Raw genomic sequence first — 26594 nt, forward strand, 5'->3', positions numbered from 1 at the left:
ATGCAATACAGTTTATCAGACAATAAATAAATTATGGATTTTACAATGAAAGATCTTTTCTCCTTATTTGAGAACAAGCCACCACTTCCTTTCATGCTATACTAATCCACCACAGCCCTCTAAAGCTGTTTCACAAATGTTAATGTTTTAGCAAGATAAACGAATGAATAACACAGCAATGACACAGATGCAGTTTGCAAACTGCAGGCTAAGAAGCATCCATACTACTTGATTTATTCCTACAGGCCTGGGATTCTGGGCTCCCCAAGCGTGGTGGAGACAAGGAAGTTTATTTCGCACCCACATTCTTCCACATAGCAGAATATAAGCAAGCTTAAACAAAAGAGATTCTGATTAATTCTGTTAGCAGGCACCCATTACTGCTACATATCTCAGGCATGATTCTGTGTAGGGGCATAGAGTGATTTTAGCCATGAGGGAAAGATCTGTGAGGCCAAGATGTTACAAGAATTGAGAACCCATGCCTCACGCACCAGACATGGGCCATGCCCATGTTTAACATGACCCGCTCCATGTTTAGATTGTTAAATATTTGCCAGCCTTAAAATCTTCACATAACAATGTTGATATCTAGCTTTTCTTGAAAAATCAGAAAATAACACTGAACGTGCATTTTCGCTAAAATCAGTGGGAATGAGCTTCCAGCAGAAAAAACTGCAAACAACCCAAACATGTAACAATAGGAGAATGAATCAATAAATTGTGGCATGTTCATGCATTGGATAAACAGAACTAATTACTGATAGACTCAACAACATGAATGGACCTCACATACAAAACAAAAACAATAGTACATACTGTATGATCCCACATACGAAGTTCAAGAACAGCCAGAACTAACCAATGGCAATGGAAGTTAAGATAAGTTTACTTCTTGTAGAGGGGGTCATTTGGGGATGACGGAAAAGTTCCACATCTTGATCTGGGTGCTGATGGTCACATGAGTGTATGCGTAAAATATGTACACCTCTGACAAATTTGAGCACTTAACACAAAACACTGTAAGTACTTTGTGCCTCTATAAGAAATAAATTTCAACAAGAAGAATCAATTGGCTGAAGAAAAGGTGGCCTTTTTAGGTGGGGTGTCATCCATATGCAACAGCTGGCTCATTACATGATCTGCTTGGCAAATCGGAATTGATGTTTCTTGCTCTAGACGAGACCGGTGGTTCTCAAAGTGTGTGCCTACAAGAGCGGTATCAGCCTCACCTGGGAGCATGTTCAAAATGCAGATTCCCAGGCCACACCCCAGACCTGCTGAATCAGAATCTATGAGTGTGGCCCCAGCAATCTGTTTTAACAAGCCCTCCAGCTGATTATAATACACTCTCCAGTTTGAGAAGCACTTCTTTAGGGCACCATATACATTAAACGCACAAGAAAAGCAGACTTGGCCTATATTAAACTATCTGTTCTCTATTATCCCCTCCCTCAACATATTTTAAGGAACTCAGGAACAGAAAAATCAGTTGTCTTCCTCAAAGAACTTCTTTCAAGTTCAAGTGAGAAAATCCCCAGCAATGGATGTGCAACAAACATGCCCCCCTTTTTGTCTCAGACATCAGACAGATTTGGTTTTAACGTTGTTACAACTGGACTGGAGACACTCTCAAAACAATGTAAAAACAGCTTTATATCTTCCTGATTATGGAAACAACACACATCATGAAGCATTCAGTTGTATTATGACTCTGAAGAAAAAATGGATATCTACGTTCAAGGAGGTAGTGTGGATCTGGGGGTCATAAAATAGTCTAGAAATTCACAAATTAAGACCATTCATCACCATTCTCATAAGACTCACTTAAAATGCCATGTGAAGATCTCCATTTGCTGAGAAAGCTATCAAGATTTTAGCAGCCACAAACTATAATGTAGCCAAAGTGGACATTCTTTGCAAACAGCAAAGGCACTTCTGAATCAGTTGGTGGGATCAAAGAAGTGCTTATTATAGACCTATTAACTGATCAATATTAATTGGAAAAGTACAAAACAATTACGTGATATGACAGTCATATTCTTTCTTAGTATTTGGAGAAAAATTTAATTTCTTTTTATCAGATCAAATGATTCTTTTTTTAACTTTTATTTTTTATTTATTTTTTAAATTTTTATTTTATTTTATTTTTTATATTTTTGACAGTGCCATGCAGCATGTGGAATCTTAGTTCCCCAACCAGGGATCGAACCCGTGGCCCCTGCAGTGAAAGCATGGAATCTTAACCACTGGACCACCAGGGAAGTTGCTAAATGGTTCTTGTTTATCAGACCTAGATATAATTTCAAAAAGAAAGATATATGTTTGTGTCCATCATAGTATTTACAAATATCTTAGCATTTAAAGGAAAAGAGAGAAGGAGGGAAGAAAGGAGAAAGCGACAGACACAGAGAGAGAGACAAAGAGAGAGATCTGAGAATAATCAAACAGTATAATAAAACAAGAAGACATAATATCATGGTCATATTTCAAGGTAGTGATTCTCTCAATTGTTTCATTCAGTACTTCACACTAAATGAACAACCAGAGAGATGGTGAAAAGACAATTTCAGACTCACTTTGGTTACCAAGTTTACCTATAATCTGTCAAATACCTGGCTGGAGAATAAATGTAAAAGTCACATGACAAGGGCTTCCCGGACAGTCCGCCAATACAGTCACACAGGACTCCAGGCTCCAAAGGAGGTCTCAAGCGTAAGTTTAATGTTCTGTTGTTGGCTTGAAATTCTTAATAATCTTATCTTTGAGTTTGCGTTTTATAAGTAAAGGATGACGGGACCATGGAACACGTGCTGGGGCCTGGGAGTCTAGAATCACACATTATCCCACCCACTCCTCACCCAACCACACTGCCACCACCTCCCCACGTTTCCTGAATGAGTCCTTGGCTGCTGGCTGAACCACCGGCCCAGTGGCAGTGTCGCCATCCACCCCCAGCAGGGTCCTGGGCACAGAGGAGTTGGGACAGATCACAGGGTGGTGTTCAGGCACCCGTGAGGATCCCCGTCCCCAAGGAAACATGACATTAAATAGCAAAGAAAAGAGACCTTGACAGGTTAAGAGAAAAACCTTGAAAGAAAGGAAAAGGCCTTTTTCCTGCTTTTTTGAACAGGGGGTCCACATCTTCACTTGGCATGGCCCTCACAAAGCATGTAGCTGGCCCGGCACGTGACTGTGAGTGGAAAGAAGCAAACGAGTAAAGAAGAGGAACTAGGAGGTATAATAGAATGAATGGGTATTCACAGGGAACAGAGAGGTAGCTCGGGTTCAGAGATTAAAATTGTTGAATTCCACAGTTACAAATTGACCAGATATCTTCTTTTCAAAAAACGCTTTATTTCTCTCTGAATAAGAAGCAATCTATATCATAAAATACTCACATATATTCTGATACTAAGGATGTGAATGGAAATCTACATTCAAAGAAGTAGAATAGCCCAGGGTGTTAAAAAGTATCTAGAAAAATCACAAATTACCACCAACTTATCCAAATTCTCTCAAATGCTATCTCCTTAGTGTTGTGAATTCAAATCTCCTGTTTCTCCAGGCACATCCAGCCTTCTCAACCTGCGCTTAGATTTTAAGAACACGGTTTTAGGGATATCCACACACAATGCAGGTTAATAAACAGGGAGATCATTATCTTTTTACCTCTGCACTAGCTACCTCCAATTTCACCCAAGGATATCTTTTGTTTTGTAGCACGTGAGGCTGCCAGGGGATGACGTTGTCTAAATCCATTTTCAATGTTTTCTTTTTAACAGTTAATATATTTCCAGGATGCAAGTCCATTTCTTTCTAAAAGGTTCCTAGGACACTCATTGAAAAGTCAAAAGCAATGAACTTAAAATAGCAAGGGATTTCTATTTTGTTGGAGAAGAACGACACCCTTTGTATCGAAGTGGGGAATTACAGACTGTGGTCACCCTCTGCACAGTGTCTCTTTGTCAAGTAATACACGCCAAAAAAAAAAATAATAATAATAATACAGATGGGAAAATATTGTGCACTGTCAGATCTTGGAAACGGCCAAAAGATTTTTCCTCACCAATGTCTTGTCGATGACTTTCACATTCTGGCACCCTGAAAAAATAACGCATACATTTAATATGAAATGAATGCAATAATAATCAGGCAGGTAATCGTTTTCCCAAGGAATGTAAAACTTGACAAATGTAAGGTTTATGATTCAAGGTAGGCTTGCCAAATCTTATGTGGCATGAGACCATTTTTATTACCTAAACAGTCCTTAACACAAAATGACTGGCACATATTTTTATTAACACAAAGAGTATATTCTTTTCTGCCACATTTAATAGAGAGGCAGTGACTGAAAGCTCTCTTTTAGGATATGTCTGTAGCAAATTAAAATGCAGAGTGAGGATTCAGAGAATGGCGTTCTTCTCACTGATGCTGTGTCCACACAGCCTCAGCTCAGGAGTGTGTAGACTACTGATCTCCAGAATTCTATCTGTGGGGACAATCTGAGGGATACGAATCACAGAAAAGGAAGCCCTCATTATTTTCAAAAGTGGGGGAGGAGATAATTGACTCAAGGTGATTCTTTGTATCTAGAGGTCCATTCTGAGTCAAATCCAGTCACTAGGAATAATAGTGATTGTTTACTTGTTCGTTCCTTCAGCAAATACTTATTATTTATGTGCTATGCACTGCTCTAGACACTGGGGATACTGCAGTAAAGATAACAAAGATCCCTGCCTCTGGGTTCTTACTTCCAGAGAGGAAACAGAAAATACATAATACGTGTAATTAAAAAATAAATTATGTGATAGATTATCTATAGAAGGTGTTAGGTGTTATGGAAAAATAATGAAATAATAACAGGGATAAAAACTGGAAGTTGAGTGGGTGGAGGACAAATTGCCATTTTAAATATGGTGGTCTGGATGGGACTCTGTGAGAAAGTAGGATGTAAGTGTGACTTGAAGGACATGGGAGAGTTAGCCATGTACATATCTGGGGAAAGAGCGTCCAGGTAGGAGGTGTGGCCAAGGCCAAAACCCTAAGGCTGAAATATGTCTGACATGGTCAAGGATAATCAAGGAGGCAAATGTGGCCTGGGTGGAATAAGCAAGAGTGAGAGTGGGAGGAGCTGAAGTCAGAGAGGTGACAGAGGTCAACCACATAAGACCTCGTAGACCATCATAAAGACTTCAGCATTTACTCTGAATAAATTGAGAGCCATTGGAGGGTTCTGATCAGAAGAGTGATGTGACCTGAGTTCATGTTTAAAAGAATGGTCCTGATGCTGTGATCAGAATAGACTGGGACAGGGATGGAAGCAACGATAGACAGGCTGACCCAAAATTCCCTAGGAAAGAGAAACAACGATGGGAAGGATACACAGGAAGACCATCACAATATCCAAGATGAAGAAAGATCATGAAGGCTCCAGACAGGCTGGTGGCAGAGGAGGTGGTGAGTAGGTCTCTTTTACAGAAAGCACCTCTGTGAATGTGAGGGTATGAGAGAGAAAAGGAGTCAAGAGTGACTTAAGATTTTTTATCTGAGCAACTGAGACAATAGTATTAACATGAACTGAGACTGGAGAGTTGGCAGTTAGAGCAGGTTTAATGGGGAAAGTTGGCAGTTTAGTTTTGGACTGGTAGACTTTGAGATGCCCCTTAGACATCCAGATGGAGCTGTTGACTAGCCAGTTAGATTTCTCATTCATGTGTTAAGAGAGGAGGAAGTGTTCGATGTAGTGTTCACCCTTAAGGTACTAATAAGACTCACCAAAATATCCCTGAGAAGACTGTCAAATGCTAAGTGACCACTACAGACAGCACACACTGTGGAGTTTCTCCGTCCAGAGGGCACTCTGCACTAGAGCTGTGAGTATGCAGCCAACGTTAAATTGAATTACACTCCAAATGATTCCATCCTCTTCCCCTTCAAATTCACTTCTCTCCACCAAGGAGCCTGGCCTAAAGACACCCAGAAGAAAAGAAGTTTTAAATGAGAGCACCAAGTCTTACCACTCAGAGCCATGGCCAACCAGAATTCTTCCTTCAGTATCTCAAGGACATCCTGAACGCCTTTCTCTCCCTAAGCAAATAGAAGACACAGATCTTTTGAGTAAGTCAGTCTGAATGGTTTCACAGATTTATTTCACAGTTGAGTCATCCTGTTTTATATATTTATTGCTTTGTCCTCCCATTACCTGTGAAGCCAAGCCCCAAATGATCGGTCTCCCCACAAACACAGCCTTGGCTCCCAGGGCCAGAGCTTTCAGAACGTCGGTCCCCTTCCGTACACCCCCATCCAGGAAGACTTCCACCTTCCCTTCCACAGCCTCCACAATTTCTGGCAGAACATCAATCTGTGTAGAGAAAAGGTCAGTAAAGTGATACTATGCATGCTGAATTGTTCTCCAATTCAGCTTCCTCAGGCAACCAACCATCTGACTAGGGCTTAGAGTGAAAGAGGCTAGGTTTAGAATCAACAGTAAAACTATTCCCTCCTAAAATAAAAGAGGTGCAAATGCTAGTAACAAAAAACCGACTAAATTTGGAACTGAGTGACTTATTTTTCTATCAAAGTCCAAGGGTTTTATTCTATTCCTGGTATTCAAGTTCAAATATCATGATCCAAAAAATATAAAAACACAATTTAAAAGCACGTAATGATCATAAAGATACAGAGCTGTTTTTTCATTAAACACATAAATATAAATGAATTATCTTGCTCATATAAATTATTCTGAACATTATTTACTCATTGAAAAATCAGTTGTTAAAATTCATACTCAGATTGTGGTAGAAGCAATGGTATATAAAAATGCAGACACCACCAGTCACAGAAAATCTTAGTCTCTGATTTTCCCATCCAAAATACAGGAATATGTACAATAATATAGCAAATATATATAATAATGTAGCAAACATCCAGCTATACATTAGAGAACTCTCCCTGAAAACATTTTTCTTGCTTTTAAGGAAAATGACCACATGAACCTTGAAGATCCTCATCTTGATTGGCAATTGATGATAGGCTTATATCAGCACTAGAGAATATAAGATCCTCATTGAGGTCAATCTGGTAGATTGCACTATTGTTCTTAATTCTTCACACCACTCTGAACCCACTTTTTCCAAGGCCACTTGGCAGTTTTTCCTACTAAAAGAAACAGAGTGCACTTGCCACTCCTCGACAGTGGCCTTGGCCTTGCAACCTACTCTGGTCAATGACACTTGATCAGAGGTGGCAGAGTGCCGTTTCTGGGCATAGGCCTTAAGAGACCTCATGCATTTCAATTTTCTCCTGCACCTTGCATGAGAGGAGAATCCCCCGGGCAGTGCTTCCCCTTTAGCTGAGACCCAGAGAAAATATTCAGCAAGCAGAGCTGTCCCATCCAAGCCCAGCTGGACCTGAAACTTGGAGCACGGCCATCTAACCAGTACCAAATCTAGATCAGCAGACCCCCAGTTGACACAAAGATTCATGGGAATAAAGACTGTTGATTTAAATCACTGAGTTTGGAATCTTGTTTTCTAGCTCATAAAGTTGGCTAATAGCCAATATTTTTAATAGCTAGTAATGACACAATTGGCTACTTTGATGTGAATCTTTGCACTTGAGGGTGGAAACAATCCTCAAGGTGACCTGTAGATCAAAATCTGTAGAAATTATCCACTTTCATCCCCAAGTATTTAAATATAAAATTAAGTCCATACATTCAAGTGCAGTTTTTCTAGAAATAATTGTGCTGAAATCACTCAAAAGCTTTCCCACTTCTCCCCTAAAATTTTAGAGGCTCAACTTAAAGAGAGTTTTGTGTAAAAGGTTGAAGACCAAACCTGACTACAGATTTGGAGGAAGTGAAGGCAACAGTTGGAGCAGGGCCCCTAAAACGTTTGGCAGGTAGTGTGATTTTCCCCTTTTCCTTTTGGCTTTTCTGCCTGGCCAAACATGCTTTGGATCCATTTACATACGTCCCTTTACCTATACATAGTCCTCTTTTTAGTCAGGCAAGTTACATCAACATATAAATGCTACAATTTCCAAGTGATGATGCAAGCTATAATTAAGCATATTTCCCCATTTGAAACCAAAACCAAAGAAAAATATTAGCTAGTTTGGGTTCAATACACATTTTCACAGTCACGCAAATCAAGTCTGTTTAGGATATTTCCAATGCCCAAACTGGCCTAAAAAATAAACTAATAAGGATACTTAAAATGTGAATCCTGGGTTATAAAATGAAGTCCAGATTGGTGTTTCTTGTGTCCTTGGACAAGGATGTTCTATCCATAGCTGAGCATTTCTATCCTCCCTTTCTTCTTTCTGGAGCTGTAGTTTTACTGTGTATATATTATGCAGAATAATTCTGATCAGAACAGATTAAATAAGTAAATGTAGTAGGCAAATCCACTATTTTAAGACTGTTCTGTTTCCTTTTTTTTCAGCTTGCTACACATCTAAGAGACGATTCATTTCAGCTTTTCTTTCCTTAAAGGTTCTTTAGACAACTAATTTCAGGCTTATCTCCAGCACAGTTAATCTACAGGAAAATACGGTAAGATTCCAATGTACTACTACTCACTCATCCATCCATTCATTGATTTTTTTTTAACATCTTTATTGGAGTATAATTGCTTTACAATGGTGTATTATTTTCTGCTTTATAATGAAGTGAATCAGCTATACATATACATATATCCCATTCATTGATTTATCAAACACTTTATTGATTACCTGGCAGATTCCAGGCACTATGCCAGGCAGTTTAAGGAATCCAAAATGAATCCCACAGGGATCTGACTCCCAAAGAACCCCCCTCTTTCCTGTTCCTGCTCAAGGTACGCACTTCCAGGTCCTCCCTGTCCCACAAAACTTCCACTCACAGAGGGCTTCCATCTTTCTACTTTCTTATAGCATCCAGTCCTATACTGGTTTGATTTCCAAACCAAAGCAGTTGAGCACAAACAAAAGCAGATAAAGCCAGAGGTGCTTTAGTTAACAGTGAAGGAGACAGATTCCAGGCCACTGCCCACAAGTCCTCCTCTGACTCTCTACCCATCACGCTTCACCAGGCAGCCCTGGCTGGGGATGGGGGTGTGAGTTCTACTAAACACGTTTAGAAAATCACTGGTCCATATAGGTCTGGCGATTGTTTGCAACTGTAAAAATGGCTACAGCTATTTCCTTCCCTATCTCCATTTCCTTGCAATGTGACATTTCCGCTTCTCCCATCAAGAGGGAGAAATGGGGCCAGAAGAGTCTGTTTCCTCACCCCTTGAATCTGAACTAGGCTTGTGACCTGCTTTCACCAATAGAACAAGAGAGAAGTGACAGTGTGCCTGTTCTAAGCCTAGCGCTCAAGAAGTTTTGCATATTTCCACTTGCTCTCTAGGAAACCAGGCCACCTAATGTGCTAGATGTGAGACGATGCAGAGTCATCCTTGCTGATGTCATCCTACACTAGTCTGCCCTAGTAGACCCAGCAATTGACCACATACGCATATGAGTGAGCCCAGCCAGGACCAGAAAAACCTCCCAGTAGACATCAGCTCAAATTGCCAACACACAAAGTTGTGACATGAATAAATGGCTGTTGGATTTTAGCCAGTAAATTTCAGAGTGGTTTGTTACACAGCAAAAGCTAACTGATATATCAAGTGTTTCTCAAAGGTAGAATTTCATGAACCCCTTTCAGAAGGAAAAATGAAAGATCTCATAGAATATGCCCAAGGACTCAATTTTAGAAACACTGATTTAACAACCCAAAGTTTATTTTCTGAAAAGGTTTTACAGTTGAGAATTTTCACTAGAAAAGAATGTCATATATTTAAGTTTAAGGTAGTTTGGGTCCAGTTAGCATCAAAACAAAGATGAAAAAATGAAAAAAAAATTCTCCTAGGGTTCAGACTCCAGAGAATCTGTCTTTAGACCCCAGTTTGAGATGTTCCAGTACTGTGGATTTTGGAAATCGATTTGATTCTGCCATATCATTCTCTAATTACTCCAAGACAAGTCTTGGCCACATTATTACCTTCAGGGTAAGGATCTTAACATGAACTTATTTTTAAACTCTTTGCTGTAGCAGGGGTCTGGCAGTGGTTCTTGGTAGCATTGCATTAAGATGGATCTAAGTCAAACTCCTGTTCTAGGACTCTTAGTGATAAGTATTTCTCCATACAAAGAAACTCTGTGATTTATAGAAATGTAGAAATCATATAATCCAGATGTTTTATTTTTGCAACCAACACAACATTATGAAGAGGCTAAGGCTGAAAAGTTTGAGCAACTTGCTCACTCAGCTCTCACCCCTCAGAGGAGGCAAGCCAAGGACTTGAACCCAAAACTCTGGGTTCATTTCAATGCTCTGCCAGTGAAATCATGTTGCCTCTTTGACTCTGACTTATGATGTCACAGAATGTACAGGACAACAAGTCCTTCTGTGCATCTACTGAAAAGTTCTACACCACAGCATCCTCCAGGCCTTTTGCCACACGCCTCAAAACCACCACACTGAGAGAAAAACACCTTCACTATAACCTCAATCCTGTTTCACATTCCTCTCATTGTCATGCACCTTAAATTTGCTCTAAAGTCGGAGGCAAAACTCAAGCAAGCATCTCATCTCATGCACACATCATGCGAAGAGGAAGATAATTGTTTTTCTTAAAATAGTCTCTGAGACCACAACTCACAAAGCCCTTTTAGATAAGTTTCCATATCCCCTCAGCCAGAAGGAAATAAATCACACCATTTAGATATTTTTCCCTTAAAATCTAGTTAGATTTGATTTCAGTAGATTTAAATTTTATTTTTAGAAAACAAACTGAATTTGGCCTGCACACTAAGTCTACATCTTCATACAAAAGAGAGTCATAAATCAGCGGAAAAGCCTTGAACTGTGACCAACTTCTCCCTGCCCAAAGGAGCTCTTCACTCTCCACTGCAGGCAATGTTTAATATCACCTAAAACGATGGGTTTTTATAAGTAATGCTGAATTGGAAAGAGCTGACAACTTTCAATTTTATGAAGTTGTTTTAATTTTAATTTTAATTATTGACTGCATGCAAAGACTTGATTCATTCCTATCATTAGCCCATTAGTGCTTCACGAAAAAGTCTGAGTGCAAATGCGTATACCCAATAGTCCCCTGTCATCATTAAATCTGCCCTAACCTACACAGCATCCATGGCTTTAGCTAAATCAGCCTGCTAGTTTAATGCAACAGTAATCCACTACTACTTTACTAAATTATTTGAATAAATTCAAATATTCATCCCAATTAAAGCCATCCCGTATTAACTATGACTAAATGGTTCTGACAAAAGGGGGAAATGCATATGATGATCCAGCTCAGAAATGATGGCCTAGGAAGTCCATCCACATTATTTTGTAGATACATATTTATTTAAATTTTGTTACATGATGCTAGCTTACTCTGCCTACGATAATTGAGATTATAGAACACTAAAGTTTAAAGGCACCAAAGAAGTAATCTAATTGATTTTTAAACTTTAAAAGATGAAAAAGCTGAAATTTGGAGGGGTTATTGAGTCCTTCTGCTCCATAGCAGGTCAGGCCCTTCTCTCTTTCCTTGGCTCTCATAATTATGTGGGCCACCTCATTGATCTTCTTGCCCCCTGTAATGCCACAGTCCAATTTGTGATACTCATTGCTGCTAACTCAGGGCTTTGCTATTGCATATTCAATGACTCATAATATTAAAGGACCTCATCCCAGACCTCTCCGAGCACGTGTATTTCCCAGGACTCCCGACTCCCACCAGGTAATGCAAACGAAATGGATTCCTTGGTATTCCCCAAACACATCTCACTCTTTCCCATTCCACTTTTAGACTCACACTCGTAAAACAGGGGTCCACATGGGAACAGAGCAGAGGTGAAAGGCAACTGCAATCCCATTGCCTCATCTAAAAGAATCTTGGTCATGTTCCCACAAGTGGACAGCATGTCCACTCCACCTACAGCTCCTGGCCTCCATTCTAGATCACGGATCCATGAAATCCACCCCTAGATATGTGTCTGCCTCCATGACTTTTGATCCATTTCTGGGCCCACCAATCCTTGATCTTAAAATCTACCGCTGTTTGGGCTCCTTGGCTCTTTGCCTTTTTGGAGCTAATTGCTCTCCTTTACAGTTTTGACTCCATCCCACATCATTCCAGCCAGTTTAGTTTACTTTTATATCTGGATTCTGGACTCTGATTTGCCTAGCACAGTGTGTACAGTGTATACAAAACATAGATTCACATTGGATCTCCTGGGTAGCTGTCAAAAATACTAGTGCCTCTGCCTCCCCTGGTCCTGCAAGATTCTGATGGATGGATCTAGGGTGCAGCTTAGGAATTAGGAGTCTTTACAGTTTCCCAGGTGATTCCAATATGCAGCCAAGGTAGTTCACAGCTCCAACAGAGTAGCTTGTTTGCAGCAGACATCTCCTTACCTGGACCACAGGATTTCTACTTCCTTTCCCCACCTGCCCTCACTCTGCAGTTCTTCAACCCCCACCTTCAGGAAACTCATGGCATAATCTTTTCTTTCATACTCCAATTTATAATATACCTGTTGGTATATTTATGAATACAGGAATAATCCCTGCCCACAAATGACTGCGTATTTAACACAGGCTTTTATAAGTTTACAACTAAATAGACTGAATAATTATCTAATTTAGGTAGTTACTTGCCACTAAACTTAAAATCTGAGTTCTTACCTATACTCATACATATTTTACCTTGAGTGTTCACACAAAAATATATACACAATGAAAGGCAGTCATAGAGATAGCCAAAAGTGGGATAGAAATGAGAATTCCAGTTGAGGCATTTGCCAAAACTCACAGTGGCTGGCACCCCATCAAGCTGTCGACCCCCATGATTTGACACCAAGATCCCATCCAAACCATGTTTAACTGCCTCCCTGGCATCATCACCTAGAAAGAGAAAGACAACCATTGTATGGAAAAAGCAACTTAATAAAGGCTTGAGTTTTGAGGCTAAAGCATCCCAGTCAAAGGGAGCCTGACCTCATACATACGTATCTTGCTTGGAAATTTTAACACAGAAATACGCCCAAGGGTTAAATCTGGAATTATAGTGATGGCTTCTTTGGCCAAAAAAGGTTAACACTTAAAACAATTTAATGATGAAATAAAATTATCAATAGATAGCAAATTGACATGCAGTTAAAATGTATTTATCCTCAAAATTAAATACTCTTGCTAAGTAATTTTTTTATTAACAAGATATTATTTATCATTTAATATAATTATTCCTCTACAATTTGGATAACATAAAAGAACATACAAGTAGCAAGCACTTTCAGTACAACAGGTGATGAACAAGTCTATTTCAAAAACATTCCTTAATATAAAGATATAACTTCAGTAATTATTTTAAGTAATAGTGTTCTATAATTAAACGTATTTTGCCCATTGAAATATACAAAAATGTAATATGAAAATTATATGCTACACCTCTAATCATGCTTCTAATCATGCTAAACCTCTAATCATGCTTCAAAATATATTGGTTTCTGAAAATACAGTTTTAAATAGTAGATTAACATTTCCTTAAATCGGTTTCCAACTTTTTTTATACTTTATATTTTAACTATTATTTTCAAAAGTCTCCCAATAAAAACCATTTTCTAACAGAATTATGAAAATAACACTGGTTCTCCAATTTAACACTCAAAGATAGCCCAAGGTTATAGTGAAATCAGGTTTTGGAAACTTAAGCAGATAGATACAGAACATTGTATATATTTATAAATTCAGCAATGGAGATCAAGAGCAGACCTGACAAGAATAATAAAAAAAGATTCACAAGAGAGTTTATAATTCTGATTGTTTGAAAGTTTTATGCTAAATCACCATCTTCCAAACTGTGTTTCATGGAATACTGCTTTTTAAATATTCCCATTTTTCAAAATAATGTTAGAAATATTTTTCTTCTAAAATTATAAGTACATGGAAATGTTAAACCCATGTGGTATAGACTGAATGTTTGTGTCCTTAAAAATTCACATATTCGGGCTTCCCTGGTGGCGCAGTGGTTGAGAGTCTACCTGCCAAGGCAGGGGACACGGGTTCGAGCCCTGGTCCAGGAAGATCCCACATGCCGCAGAGCAACTGGGCCAGTGAGCCACAATTACTGAGCCTGCGCGCCTGGAGCCTGTGCTCCGCAACAAGAGAGGCCACGATAGTGAGAGGCCCGTGCACCGCGATGAAGAGTGGCCCCTGATTGCCACAACTAGAGAAAGCCCTAGCACAGAAACGAAGACCCAACACAGCCATAAATAAATAAATAAATAAATTTTTAAAAATAAAATTAAAAAAAAGTTAAAAAAAAAAATTCACATGTTCTAGATTGGTCCAAGATAGCAGAGTAGAAGGATGTGCATTCACTCCCCTTTGCGAGAGCACCAGAATCACAACTAACTGCTGAACAATCATTGACAGGAAGACACTGGAACTCACCAAAAAAGATACCCCACATGCAAGGACAAAGGAGAAGCCACAACAAGATGGTAGGAAGGGTGCAATCACAATAAAATCAAATCCCATAACTTCTGGGTGGTTGACTCACAAACAGAAAAACAATTATACCATAGAAGTCCACCCACAGGAGTGAAGGTTCTGAGCCCCATGTCAGGCTACCCAACCATGGGAGGAGGAATTCCCAGAGAAACAGGCTTTGAAGTCTAGTGTGATTTGATGGCAGTACTTTGACAGGTCTGGGGGAAACAGAGACTCTACTCTTGGAGGGCACACACAAAGTAGTGTGCACATCAGGACACAGGGGGAAGGAGCACTGACCCCATAGGAGACTGAACCAGACCTACCTACTTGTGTTGGAGGGTCTCCTGCAGAGGCGGGGGGTGGCTGTGGCTCACCGTGGGGACAAGGACACTGGCAGCAGAAGTACTGGGAAGTACTCCGTGGTGTGAGCCCTCCCAGAGTCCACCATTAACCCCACCAAAGGGCCTGTAGGCTCCAGTGCTGGGTCATCTCAGACCGAACAACCAACGGGGGGGAACTCAGCCCCACCCATCAGCAGACCAGCAGATTAAAGTTTTATTGAGCTCTGCCCACAAGAGCAATGCCCAGCTGAACCCACCACCAGTTCCTTCCATCAGGAAGCTGGCACAAGCCACTTAGATAGCCTCATCCACTAGAGATCAGACAGCAGAAGCAAGAAGAACTACAATCCTGCAGCCTGTGGAACAAAAACCACATTTACAGAAAGACAGACAAAATGAAAAGGCAGAGGACTGTGTACCACATGAAGGAACAAGATAAAACTCCAGAAAAAAAACTAAACGAAGTGGAGATAGGCAACCTTCCAGAAAAAGAATTGAGAATAATGATAGTGAAGGTGATCCAAAACCTTGGAAAAAGAATGAAGGCAAAGATTCAGAAGATGCCAGAAATGTTTAACAAAGACCTAGAAGAATAAAAAAAACAAAGACCTAGAAGAATTAAAGAACAAACAAACAGAGAGGAGCAATACAATAACTGAAATGAAAAATACACTAGAAGGAATCAATAGCAGAATAACTGAGGCAGAAGAACGGATAAGTGGTCTGGAAGACAGAATGGTGGAAATCACTGCCATAGAACAGAATAAAGAAAAAAGAATGAAAAGAAATGAAGACAGCCTAAGAGACCTCTGGGACAGCATTAAACAAACCAACATTCACATTATAGGGGTCCAAGATGCAGAAGAGAGAGAGAAAGGACCCAAGAAAATATTTGAAGAGATTGTAGTTGACAACTTCCCTAACATGGGAAAGGAAAGAGTCACCCAAGTCCAGGAGGTGTAGAGGGTCCCAGGCAGGATAAACACAAGGAGAAACACACTGAGACACATAGTAATCAAATTGACAAAAATTAAAGACAAAGAAAAATTATTAAAGGCAACAAGTGAAAAACGACAAACAAAATACAAGGGAACTCCCATAAGGTTAACAGCTGATTTCTCAGCAAAAACTCTACAAGCCAGAAGGAAGTGGCACAATATATTTAAAGTGATGAAAGGGAAGAATCTACAACCTGCATTACTCTACCCAGCAAGGATCTCATTGCGATTCGACAGAAAAATCAAAAGCTTTACAGACAAGCAAAAGCTAAGAGAATTCAGCACCACAAACCCAGCTCTACAACAAAGGCTAAAGGAACTTCTCTAAGTGGGAAACACAGGAGAAGAAAAGGACCTACAAAAACAAACCCAAAACAATTACGAAAATGGTAATAGGGACATACATATCGATAATTACTTAAAAGTGAATGGATTAAATGCTCCAACCAAAAGACACAGGCTTGCTGAATGGATACAAAAACAAGACACATATATATGCTGTCTACAAAAGACCCACTTCAGACCTAGGGACACATACAGACTGAAAGTGAGAGGATGGTAAAAGATATTCCATGTAAATGGAAATCAAAACAAAGCTGGAGTAGCAATACTCATAACATATAAAATAGACTTTAAAATAAAGAATGTTACAAGAGACAGGGAAGGACACTACATAATGATTAAGGGATCAATCCAAGAAGAAGTTATAACAATTATAAATATATATGCACCCAACATAGGAGCACCACACTACATAAGGCAACTGCTAACAACTATAAAAGAGGAAATCAGCAGTAACACAATAATAGTGGGGGACGTTAACACCTCACTTACACCAATGGACAGATCTTTCAGACATAAAATTAATAAGGAAACACAGCTTTAAATGACACAATATATCAGATAGATTTAATTGATATTTATAGGACGTACCATCTGAAAACTGCAAAATACAATTTCTTCTCAAATGCACATGGAACATTCTCCAGGATAGATCACATCTTGGGTCATAAATCAAGCCTTGGTAAATTTAAGAAAATTGAAATCATATCAAGCATCTTTTCCGACCACAACGCTATGAGATTAGAAATAAATTACAGGTTAAAAAACGTAAAAAACACAAACACATGGAGGTTAAACAATACATTACTAAATAACCAATGGATCACTGAAGAAATCAAAGAGGAAATCAAAAAATACCTAGAGACAAATGACAATGAAAACAAGATGATTCAAACCTATGGGGTGCAGCAAAAGTGGTTCTAAGAGGGAAGTTTATAGCAATACAATCCTACCTCAAGAAACAAGAAAAATCTCAAATAAACAATCAAACTTTACAGCTAAAGGAACTACAGAAAGAAGATCAAGCAAAACCCAAAGTTATTAGAAGGAAAGAAATCACAAAGATCAGAGCAGAAATAAATGAAATAGAAACAAAGAAAATAATAGCAAAGATCAATAAAACTGAAAGCTCGTTCTTTGAGAAGATAAACAAAATTGATAAACCTCTAACAAGACTCAGCAAGAAAAAGAGGGAGAGGACTCAAATCAATAAAATTAGAAAAAGAAGTTACGACCGACACCACAGAAATACAAAGCATCATAAGAGACTACTGCAAGCAACTCTATGCCAATAAAACGGACAACCTGGAAGAAATGGACAAATTCTTAGAAGGATATAACCTTCCAAGACTGAACCAGGAAGAAACAGAAAATATGAACAGACCAATCACAAGTAATGAAATTGAAACTGTGATTAAAAATCTTCCAACAAACAGAAGTCCAGGACCAGATGGATTCACAGGTGAATTCTTTCAAAATTTAGAGAAGAGTTAACACCCAGCCTTCTCAAACTCTTCCAAAAAGTTGCAGAGGGAGGACCCCTCCCAAATTCATTCTACGAGGCCACAATCACCCTGACACCAAAACCAGAGAAAGATAATACAAGAAAAGAAAATTACAGAGTAATATCACTGATGAATATAGATGAAAAAATCCTCAACAAAATAACAGCAAACAGAATCCAACAATACATTAAAAGGATCATACATCATGATCAAGTGGGATTTATTGCAGGAATGCAAGGATTCTTCAATATATGCAAATCAAACAATGTGATACACCATATTAACAAACTGAAGAATAAAAACCATATGATCATCTCAATAGATGCAGAAAAGCTTCTGACAAAATTCAACACCGATTTATGATAAAAACTCTCCAGAAAGTGCGCATAGAAGGAACCTACTTGAACATAATAAAGGCCATGTATGGCAAACCCACAGCAAACATCATTCTCAATGGTGAAGAACTGAAAGCATTTCCTCTAAGATCAGAAAAAAGACAAAGTTGTCCATTCTCAACACCATCATTCAACATAGTTCTGGAAGTCCTAGCCACGGCAATGAGAAAAGAAAAAGAAATAAAAGTAATCCACATCAGAAAAGAAAAAGTAAAACTGTCACTGTTTGCAGATGACATGATACTATACATAGATAATCCTAAAGATGCCACCAGAAAACTACTAGAGCTAATCAATGAATTTGGTAAAGTTGCAGGATACAAAATTAATGCACAGAAATCTCTTGCATTCCTATACACTAACAACAAAAGATCAGAAAGAGAAATTAAGGAAACAATCCATTTCACCATTGCAACAAAAAGAATAAAATACCTAGGAATAAACCTACCTAAGGAGACAAAAGACCTGTATGCAGAAAACTGTAAGACACTGATGAAAGAAATTAAAGATGACACAAAAAGATGGAGAGATATACCATGTTCTTGGATTCGAAGACTCAATATTGTGAAAATACTATACTATCCAAAGCAATCTACAGATTCAATGAAATCCCTATCAAACTACCAATGGCATTTTTCACAGAACAAGAACAAAACATTTCACAATTTTTATGCAAACCCAAAAGACCCCAAAGAGCCAAAGCAATCTTGAGAAAGAAAAACGGAGCTGGAGGAATCAGGCTCCTGGACTTCGGACTATACTACAAAGCTACAGTAATCAAGACAGTATGGTATTGGCACAAAAAAAGAACTATAGATCAGTAGAACAGAATATAAAGCCCAGAGGTAAACCCACACACATATGGTCACCTTATCTTTGATATAGGAGGCAAGAATATACAATGGAGAAGATACAGGTCTTCAATAAGTGATGCTGGGACAACTGGACAGCTACATGTAAAAGAATGAAATTAGAACACTCCACAACACTGTACACAAAAATAAACTCAAAATGCATTAGAGACCTAAATTTAAGACCAGACACTATAAAACTCTTAGAAGAAAACATAGGCAGAACACTGTATGACATACATCACAGCAAGATGCTTTTTGACCCACCTCCTAGAGTAATGGAAGTAAAAACAAAAAAAAAACCAAATAGGACCTAATGAAACTTAAAAGCTTTGCAAAGCAAAGGAAACCATAAACAAGATGAAAAGACAAAACTCAGAATGGGAGAAAATATTTGAAAAGGAAGTGACTGACAAAGGATTAACCTCCAAAATATACAAACAGCTCATGCAGCTCAATATCAAAAAAAGCAAACAACCCAATCCAAAAATGGGCAGAAGACCTAAATAGACATTCTCCAAAGAAGATATACAGATTGCCAACAAGCGTATGAAAGGATGCTCAACATCACTAATCATTAGAGAAATGCAAGTCTAAACTACGATGAGGTATCACATCACACCGGTTAGAATGGCCATCATCAAAAAATCTACAAACAATAAATTCTGGAGAGGTGTGGAGAAAAGGAAACCCTCTTGCACTGTTGATGGGAATGTAAATTGGTACAGCCACTATGGAGAACAGTATGGAGGTTCCTTAAGAAACTAAAAATAGAACTACCATACAACTCAGCAATCCCACTACTGGGCATATACCCTGAGAAAACCATAATTCAAAAAGAGTCTTGTATCCCAATGTTCATTGCAGCACTATTTACAATAGCCGGGACATGGAAGCAACCTAAGTGTCCATCAACAGATGAATTGATAAAGAAGATGTGGCACATATATACAATGGAATATTACTCGGCCATAAAAGGAAACGAAAATGAGTTATTTGTAGTGAGGTGGATGGACATAGATTCTGTCATACTGAGTGAAGTAAGTCAGAAAGAGAAAAACAAATACCATATGCTAACACATATATATGGAATCTAAAAAAAAAATTGTTCCTGATGAACCTAGGGGCAGGACAAGAATAAAGACTCAGATGTAGAGAATGGACTTGAGGACATGGGGAGGGGTAAGGGTAAGCTGGGACTAAGTGAGAGAGTGGCATGGACATATATACACTACCAAATGTAAAATAAGTAGCTAGTGGGAAGCAGCTGCATAGCACAGGGACATCAACTTGGTGCTTTTTGTCCCCCTAGAGAGGTGGGATAGGGAGGGTGGGAGGGAGATGCAAGAGGGAGGAGGTGTGGGGATATATGTTTATGTATAGCTGATTCAGTTTGTTATAAAGCAGAGACTAACACACCATTGTAAAGCAATGATACTCCAATAAAGATGTTAAAAAAAAAAAAAAACTGATCGGGAGATATACCATGTTCTTGGATTGGAAGAATCAATATTGTGAAAATGACTATACTACCCAAAGCAATCTACAGATTCAATGAAATCCCTCTCAAATTACCAATGGCATTTTTTACAGAACTAGAACAAAATCTCTTAAAATTTGTATGGAGACACAAAAGACCCCAAATAGTCAAAGCAATCTTGAGGGGAAAAAACAGAGTTGGAGGAATCAGACTCCCTGAGTCCAAAATAATTACAAAGCTACAGTCATCAAGACAATACGGTACTGGCACAAAAACTGAAATATAGATCAATGGAACAGGATGGAAAGCCCAGAGATAAACCCACGCACCTATGGTCAACTAATGTATGACAAAGGAGGCAAGGATATACAATGGAGAAAAGACAGTCTCTTCAATAAGTGGTGCTGGGAAAACTGGAGAGCCACATGTAAAAGGATGAACTTAGAACATTCCCTAACACCATACACAAAAATAAACTCAAAATTGATTAAAGACCTAAATATAAGGCCAGACACTATAAAACTCTTAGAGAAAAACGTAGGGAAAACTCTCTTTGACATAAATCACAGCAAGATCTTTTTTGATCCACCTCCTAGAGTAATGGAAATAAAAACAGAGAAAAAAAAATGGAACCTAATGATACCTAAAAGTTTTTGCACAGCAAAGGAAACTATAAACAAGGTGAAAAGACAACCCTCAGATTGGGAGAAAATATTTGCAAACAAATTAATGGACAAAGATTAATCTCCAAAATATACAAGCATTTCATGCAGCTCAATATTAAAAAAACAAACAACCCAATCCAAAAATGGGCAGAAGACCTAAATAGACATTTCTCCAAAGAAGACCTACAGATGGCCAAGAAGCACATTAAAAAGTGCTGCACATCACTAATTATTAGAGAAATGCATATCAAAAGTACAATGTGGTATCACCTCACACCAGTTAGAATGGGCATCATCAGAAAATCTACAAACAACAAATGCTGGAGAGGGTGTGGAGAGAAGGGAACCCTCTTGCACTGTTCATGGGAATGTAAATTGATATAACCACTATGTAGAACAGTATGGAGGTTCCTTAAAAAACTAAAAATAGAATTACCATATGACGCAGCAATCCCTCTACCGAGCATATACCTAGAGAAAACCATAATTCAAAAATCCACATGCACCCCAATGTTCATTGCAGCACTATTTACAATAGCCAGGTCATGGAAGCAACCTAAATGCCCATTGACAGACAAGTAGATAAAGAAGATGTGGTACGTATATACAATGGAATATTACTCAGCCATAAAAAGGAACGAAATTGGATCATTTGTAGAGACGTGGATGGACCTAGAGACTGTCATACTGAGTGAAGTAAGTCAGAAAGATAAAAACAAATATCGTATATTAACTCATATATGTGGAGTCTAGAAAAATGGTGCAGATGAACCGGTTTGCAAGGCAGAAATAGAGACACAGATGTAGAGAACAAACATATGGACACCAAGGGGTAGAGTGGCAGCAGGGGTGGGGGTGGTGATGGGATGAATTGGGAGATTGGGATTGACATATATACACTAATATGTATAAAACAGATAACTAATAAAAACCTGCTGTATAAAAATAAATACATAAAATAAAATTCAAAAAAAAATCACATGTTGAATCTTTAACCCCCAATTTTATAGGATGTGCAGATGAATACTTTGAGAAGTAATTAGGGTTAGATGAGGTCCAGAAGGTAGGGCACTCATGATGGTATTTGTGCCCTTGTAAAAGACACCAGAGAGCTTGCTCTTCTCTCTCTCCGTGCACACAGGGAAGAGGTCATGTTGGTACACAGTGGCAAGGTGGCCATCTGCGACTCAAGGGAAGAGCCTTCACAGAAACCAACCATGTTGGCAACCTAATCTCAGACTTCCAGCTTCCAAAATTTTGAGAAAATAAATTTCTTTTTTTTAAACAGTCTCTCTGGCAGCCTGAGCCAACTAAGACATCATGTCATCATGTTGTTATTATTATTATCACTATTAGGGACTATTATATATATGGAACATATACTATACTATATATATATACTATAAGGAATATATAGTATACATAATTATATAAGGAATGTTATGGCAAACCCTAAAATTCAATAAAATACAGTTGACCATTGAACAACAATGCAGGGGTTGGGGCACCGACCTCCACACAGTCAAAAATCCGCTTATAACTTACAGTCGGTCCTCCGCATATGCAGTTCCTCTGCATCTGTGGCTCCGCATCCACAGATTCAACCAACCCGGGATAGCACAGTACTGTGGTACTTGCAACTGCAAAAATCCACTGAGCAGTTCAAACCTATGTTGTTCAGGGGTCAACTGTAGTATGAAAGGTCATCTAATATATGAATTGCCAGTGTTTACCAACTAACTGTTTTTGTATGCTATCTATCCACTTGTAAGCATACCTTGTGTTAGGCATTTTGTTACATACTAAATATATGATTGATATTCTAAATTTATTTTTTATTAAATATAAAATCCAATGTTTCAATGTAACTGTTTTAATCCAAGCATGCATTATATCTTGTTGGCATCTCATTGGCAATTTCGGAGCCATTCATAAGGAAAAGACCCTATAGCCTCAGGATTGAAAGATGACTTTTCCCCTCACTCCATTAGTCATTAATATTTTATATTTTAATGTTGCTTCATATTTGGACCATACATGTTTTATCACACAGCTTTCTTTTCCTGGATTTCTAATTACCTTTCCTTTTTTTCCCCCTCCATTTATCACGAGACTTTAGAGTATTCTCAATTTTTGAACCTCTCCATGATTCTATCTAAACTGTTTAAATCCTCTTGTCTTCCCTCTGGAGTCTACCCTCTGGAGCCCTCTGCCTTCCTGTTCTATCCTGCTCTGGTTACTCTCAAGGCTTTACTCTTCATTCTATAGGAATTCTCCTACTTCTCTAGGTTGAGTCTATTTCTAGTCAAGTTTATGCTTTCATTTGGTAAGTGTTCTTATTTGTTTATAGTATATTCCTTTGTAACTTCCTGAAAAAGCATCCATGGGAGGTACACTTACAGAGCATTTGAATACCTTCTCTTTTGTTTGAATGATAATTGGATTAGGTATAATATTCTAGGTTGAAAAATTATTTTCCTTAGAACCTAAAAAAAACATGACTCCATTGTCTTCCAGTGCCCATTGTTGTTGACAAGAAATTTGAGGCCAGTTTGACTCCCATTACTTTGTAATTACCTGTTTTATGTTTGTTTTCTCTCCTTATACACATTTTCTCCTGAAATTTCATGAGATGTAATATGCTGCAACTTGTTTTCTCGTGTCTACTGATTTATGTCTACAGCATTCAGATAATGTCTCTCTTTAATAATTTCTTCCCTTCCTCTTATCAGTTGAATATTGGACATTTTAAAGAGTCTTCAAGCTTCTCCTTCATTTAATAATATTTTCTTTCTATTTGTCTTTTTGTTTTACATTTTGGGAAATGTCTTTGACTCTCTTCTTCAGTTAATCAATAATTTTATTTTTAATTCCAGAAATCATGTTTTTAATATTTGGGAGCTCTTTTTTATATTCTGATTTTCTTTTCATGGTAGACTTTTCTTATTTAGGCATATTTTCAACTTCTCTATCATTTGCAATTTTTAAAGTTCTTTTCTTACTTTATCTCTTTCCTCTGGGATCAGCTTTTCTGCAGATTTACCTTGGTCTTTTATGGTTTGGTGTTTCTGAAATGCCTTGTGATGCTAAATTTTTCACTTATATACAAAGAAGAAAGACTAGGGAGCTAATATAGGCTTCTGGAGCTGTTTTGCAAATCAATTTTATTCCTGCCAAGTCTTTGCCTAGAGAAGAAATTCTTGGAACTCCATGTGGGACAAGACAAGGAAAGTCAACTGAGGGGCTACTGGACTGTGAACTTCAGTGACAGAATGAGGACAGTATCATGGCATGTTGTGAAGGTCATCCACCCATAGGTTGTCCCAGCACCCATTTATTTCATTAAAAAGGAGCAAGCTACTATGCCAAGTTGTCTATTATTGCATGAGGGGGAAAGGATTATTGGCTGGTACGTGAGCTTCACAAACAGAACTCCAATTAATCCCCTTGCTTTTCAGTTTCCACTTTTCATCCCCCATCTCTGTCACACTTACACAATAGACACCCAGAGCCCCCTGAGGCAACCCATGATATGACTTGCTCCTGCCTTCAGGGTTCCTACCAAGACTACCTGCAGAGGCAGTTTTCTTTTCATTTTCCTCCTGTCAACATGATCTCTTACATTTTGTTTCTTTCATAAATTTCTTGAGGTTTCTCTGCTGTTTGTGCCTCTCATTTTCCTTTGCTTTGTTGTCATAAGTGTTATGTATTTTTGGACTTCTATACTTTAAATTCAGTGGGGTCTTAGTTTTGATAAGAGTGTTTTGAACCAAAAGCCCAATATACCATCATTTAAAACATGTTTGGAAAACGGTTCTCTAAAGACACAGCCTTAATACAGTGCAGTCCAGTAGAACTTTGCTATGATGATAGAAATGTTCCAGATCTGTGTGGTTCCATAAAGTAGCACATGCAGCCATAGAGTAATGGAAGTGTGGCAGTGTAAGTGAGAAACTGGAATTTTACCTTTATTTAATTTTAATTAACTTGAATGGCCACACTTGGCTAGTGGCTGCCATATTGGCTAGCTCAGCTTTAATGTTTGCATGAGTTTACTACTCTGATAAAGAGATGTAGTGTGGTATTTTTCTAAAAGTCTAGATATAACCATAAGTAACCTTAATGAACAATGTAAAATGTATTTGGAATTGCCCTGGTTATCTAGTTGTGTATATGATACCAAACATAAAATCAAAAGTTAAAAAATCAAAATATATGAACTATATATGAACCCCGTGATTGAAGATGTACGAAATCCTCCTATGTATATGCAGATACCTGCCACCATGTAGCTATAACCTGTGTTTTGAGATATTGAATACTGTCAATAAACTGATCCTACCAGTATGAAAAAGAGATTACACCTTAGGCTTAGTAATAAGACCACTTAGATTTCAATCCTGTATCTGCTACTTGCTTGCCATGTAAGTGGCAAGTTATTTAACTTTTTCTTGTGCGTCAGTGTACTAAATTACAAAATGGGGATAAAGATTCACATAAGAGTGGTTTGTGGATTAAAGGAGTTGAATGGATGCTTCGAAAGTGCCTGACACATGTTGAGCACCCAGATGAATATGCACTATTATTATTATTATTTTCATCTGATGGTGCAGGGAGTGTTAACTAAGAAGATGAGTAGGTAGAAGAAGATTCATTTGCTTGATACTTTTGGCAAGTTTGTTTGAGTTTTGTTTATAATAATAAATTTTCATCCTAGCGAGGATTATGGTTATTATGAGCCTTTCATTTTGAAGTAAGTGCTACTTAAGTCATAGTTTGTTGCCTTCTATCATTTCAAGTGGTTTTCTGTGTTCTTCCAGGCAGTGCTGGGAATGTAGGGAGAAATGACAGAATGGTTTGCTCAGAAGATAGGATCATGAATATCTAGGGAAAACAGAAAGTAATCATTTAGGACCAGATACGAGCCCCTTTCACTACTTGCTTATGAAATCTTGTCCGTAGTTTTACATTTTATTTTAACCCAGAGAGAAAAATGTTTCCTTAATGAGAGAGTCAAAATGGTTTTAGCAAAATGTTGATGAATCTTTGATATTTTCATTAATCCCTAGAGTTTACTGGTATGCCATTCCACATTTGTTGATTTGCCAGTTAATACACTAATTGATCGACAAACACAATAGTCAATAGTGAATAGCACTATTTGCTATCTTATTGACATATTATTTCCGTACTTAATCTAAAATACCAAAGTGAAATGTAAGTACTCAAGATTTACCCTCAAGCCCTTGGAGTTTCTGACCCAGGACTCTGTGCTATCTCAACAGGAGTTTAGTAACTAAATCCTAGCTCCATAGCAGCAGCTTTGAACACAATCCAGGAACACTGAATATTCTTTGAAAATGTCTTTAAAAATTGTAGATAGGAAAATAATGAGTTAGAGAAGTTTCTGAGAGACCAAAAGCCACTACAGAAGTGAGACAGCCTAGTTTTAAATTTTTTTAATTAAAAAAT

The 26594-nt window shown here is 38.2% G+C and overlaps 1 protein-coding gene across 2 annotated transcripts in view; it reads right to left on the reverse strand.

The window, feature by feature from the left end:
• Positions 1–3355: 3355 nt before the first annotated feature.
• The window catches only part of HAO1 (hydroxyacid oxidase 1), a 60509-nt gene continuing 37270 nt past the window's right edge, over positions 3356–26594 (reverse strand). Inside the window, exons 5-9 of one of the 2 annotated variants that reach the window (XM_068524673.1) lie at positions 16818–16904; positions 12864–12955; positions 6206–6364; positions 6021–6090; positions 3356–4104 (exon numbers count right to left, since the gene is read on the reverse strand). In XM_068524673.1, the coding sequence (XP_068380774.1) occupies positions 4034–4104; positions 6021–6090; positions 6206–6364; positions 12864–12955; positions 16818–16904 (479 nt within the window). In that variant the 3' untranslated portion in view covers positions 3356–4033. The remainder of the gene's footprint in view (positions 4105–6020; positions 6091–6205; positions 6365–12863; positions 12956–16817; positions 16905–26594) is intronic. The other variant, XM_068524674.1, reaches the window with a different exon arrangement.

The sequence above is a fragment of the Eschrichtius robustus genome, chromosome 16 (genome assembly GCF_028021215.1).
Source record: "Eschrichtius robustus isolate mEscRob2 chromosome 16, mEscRob2.pri, whole genome shotgun sequence".
Taxonomy (NCBI): Eukaryota; Metazoa; Chordata; class Mammalia; order Artiodactyla; family Eschrichtiidae; genus Eschrichtius; species Eschrichtius robustus.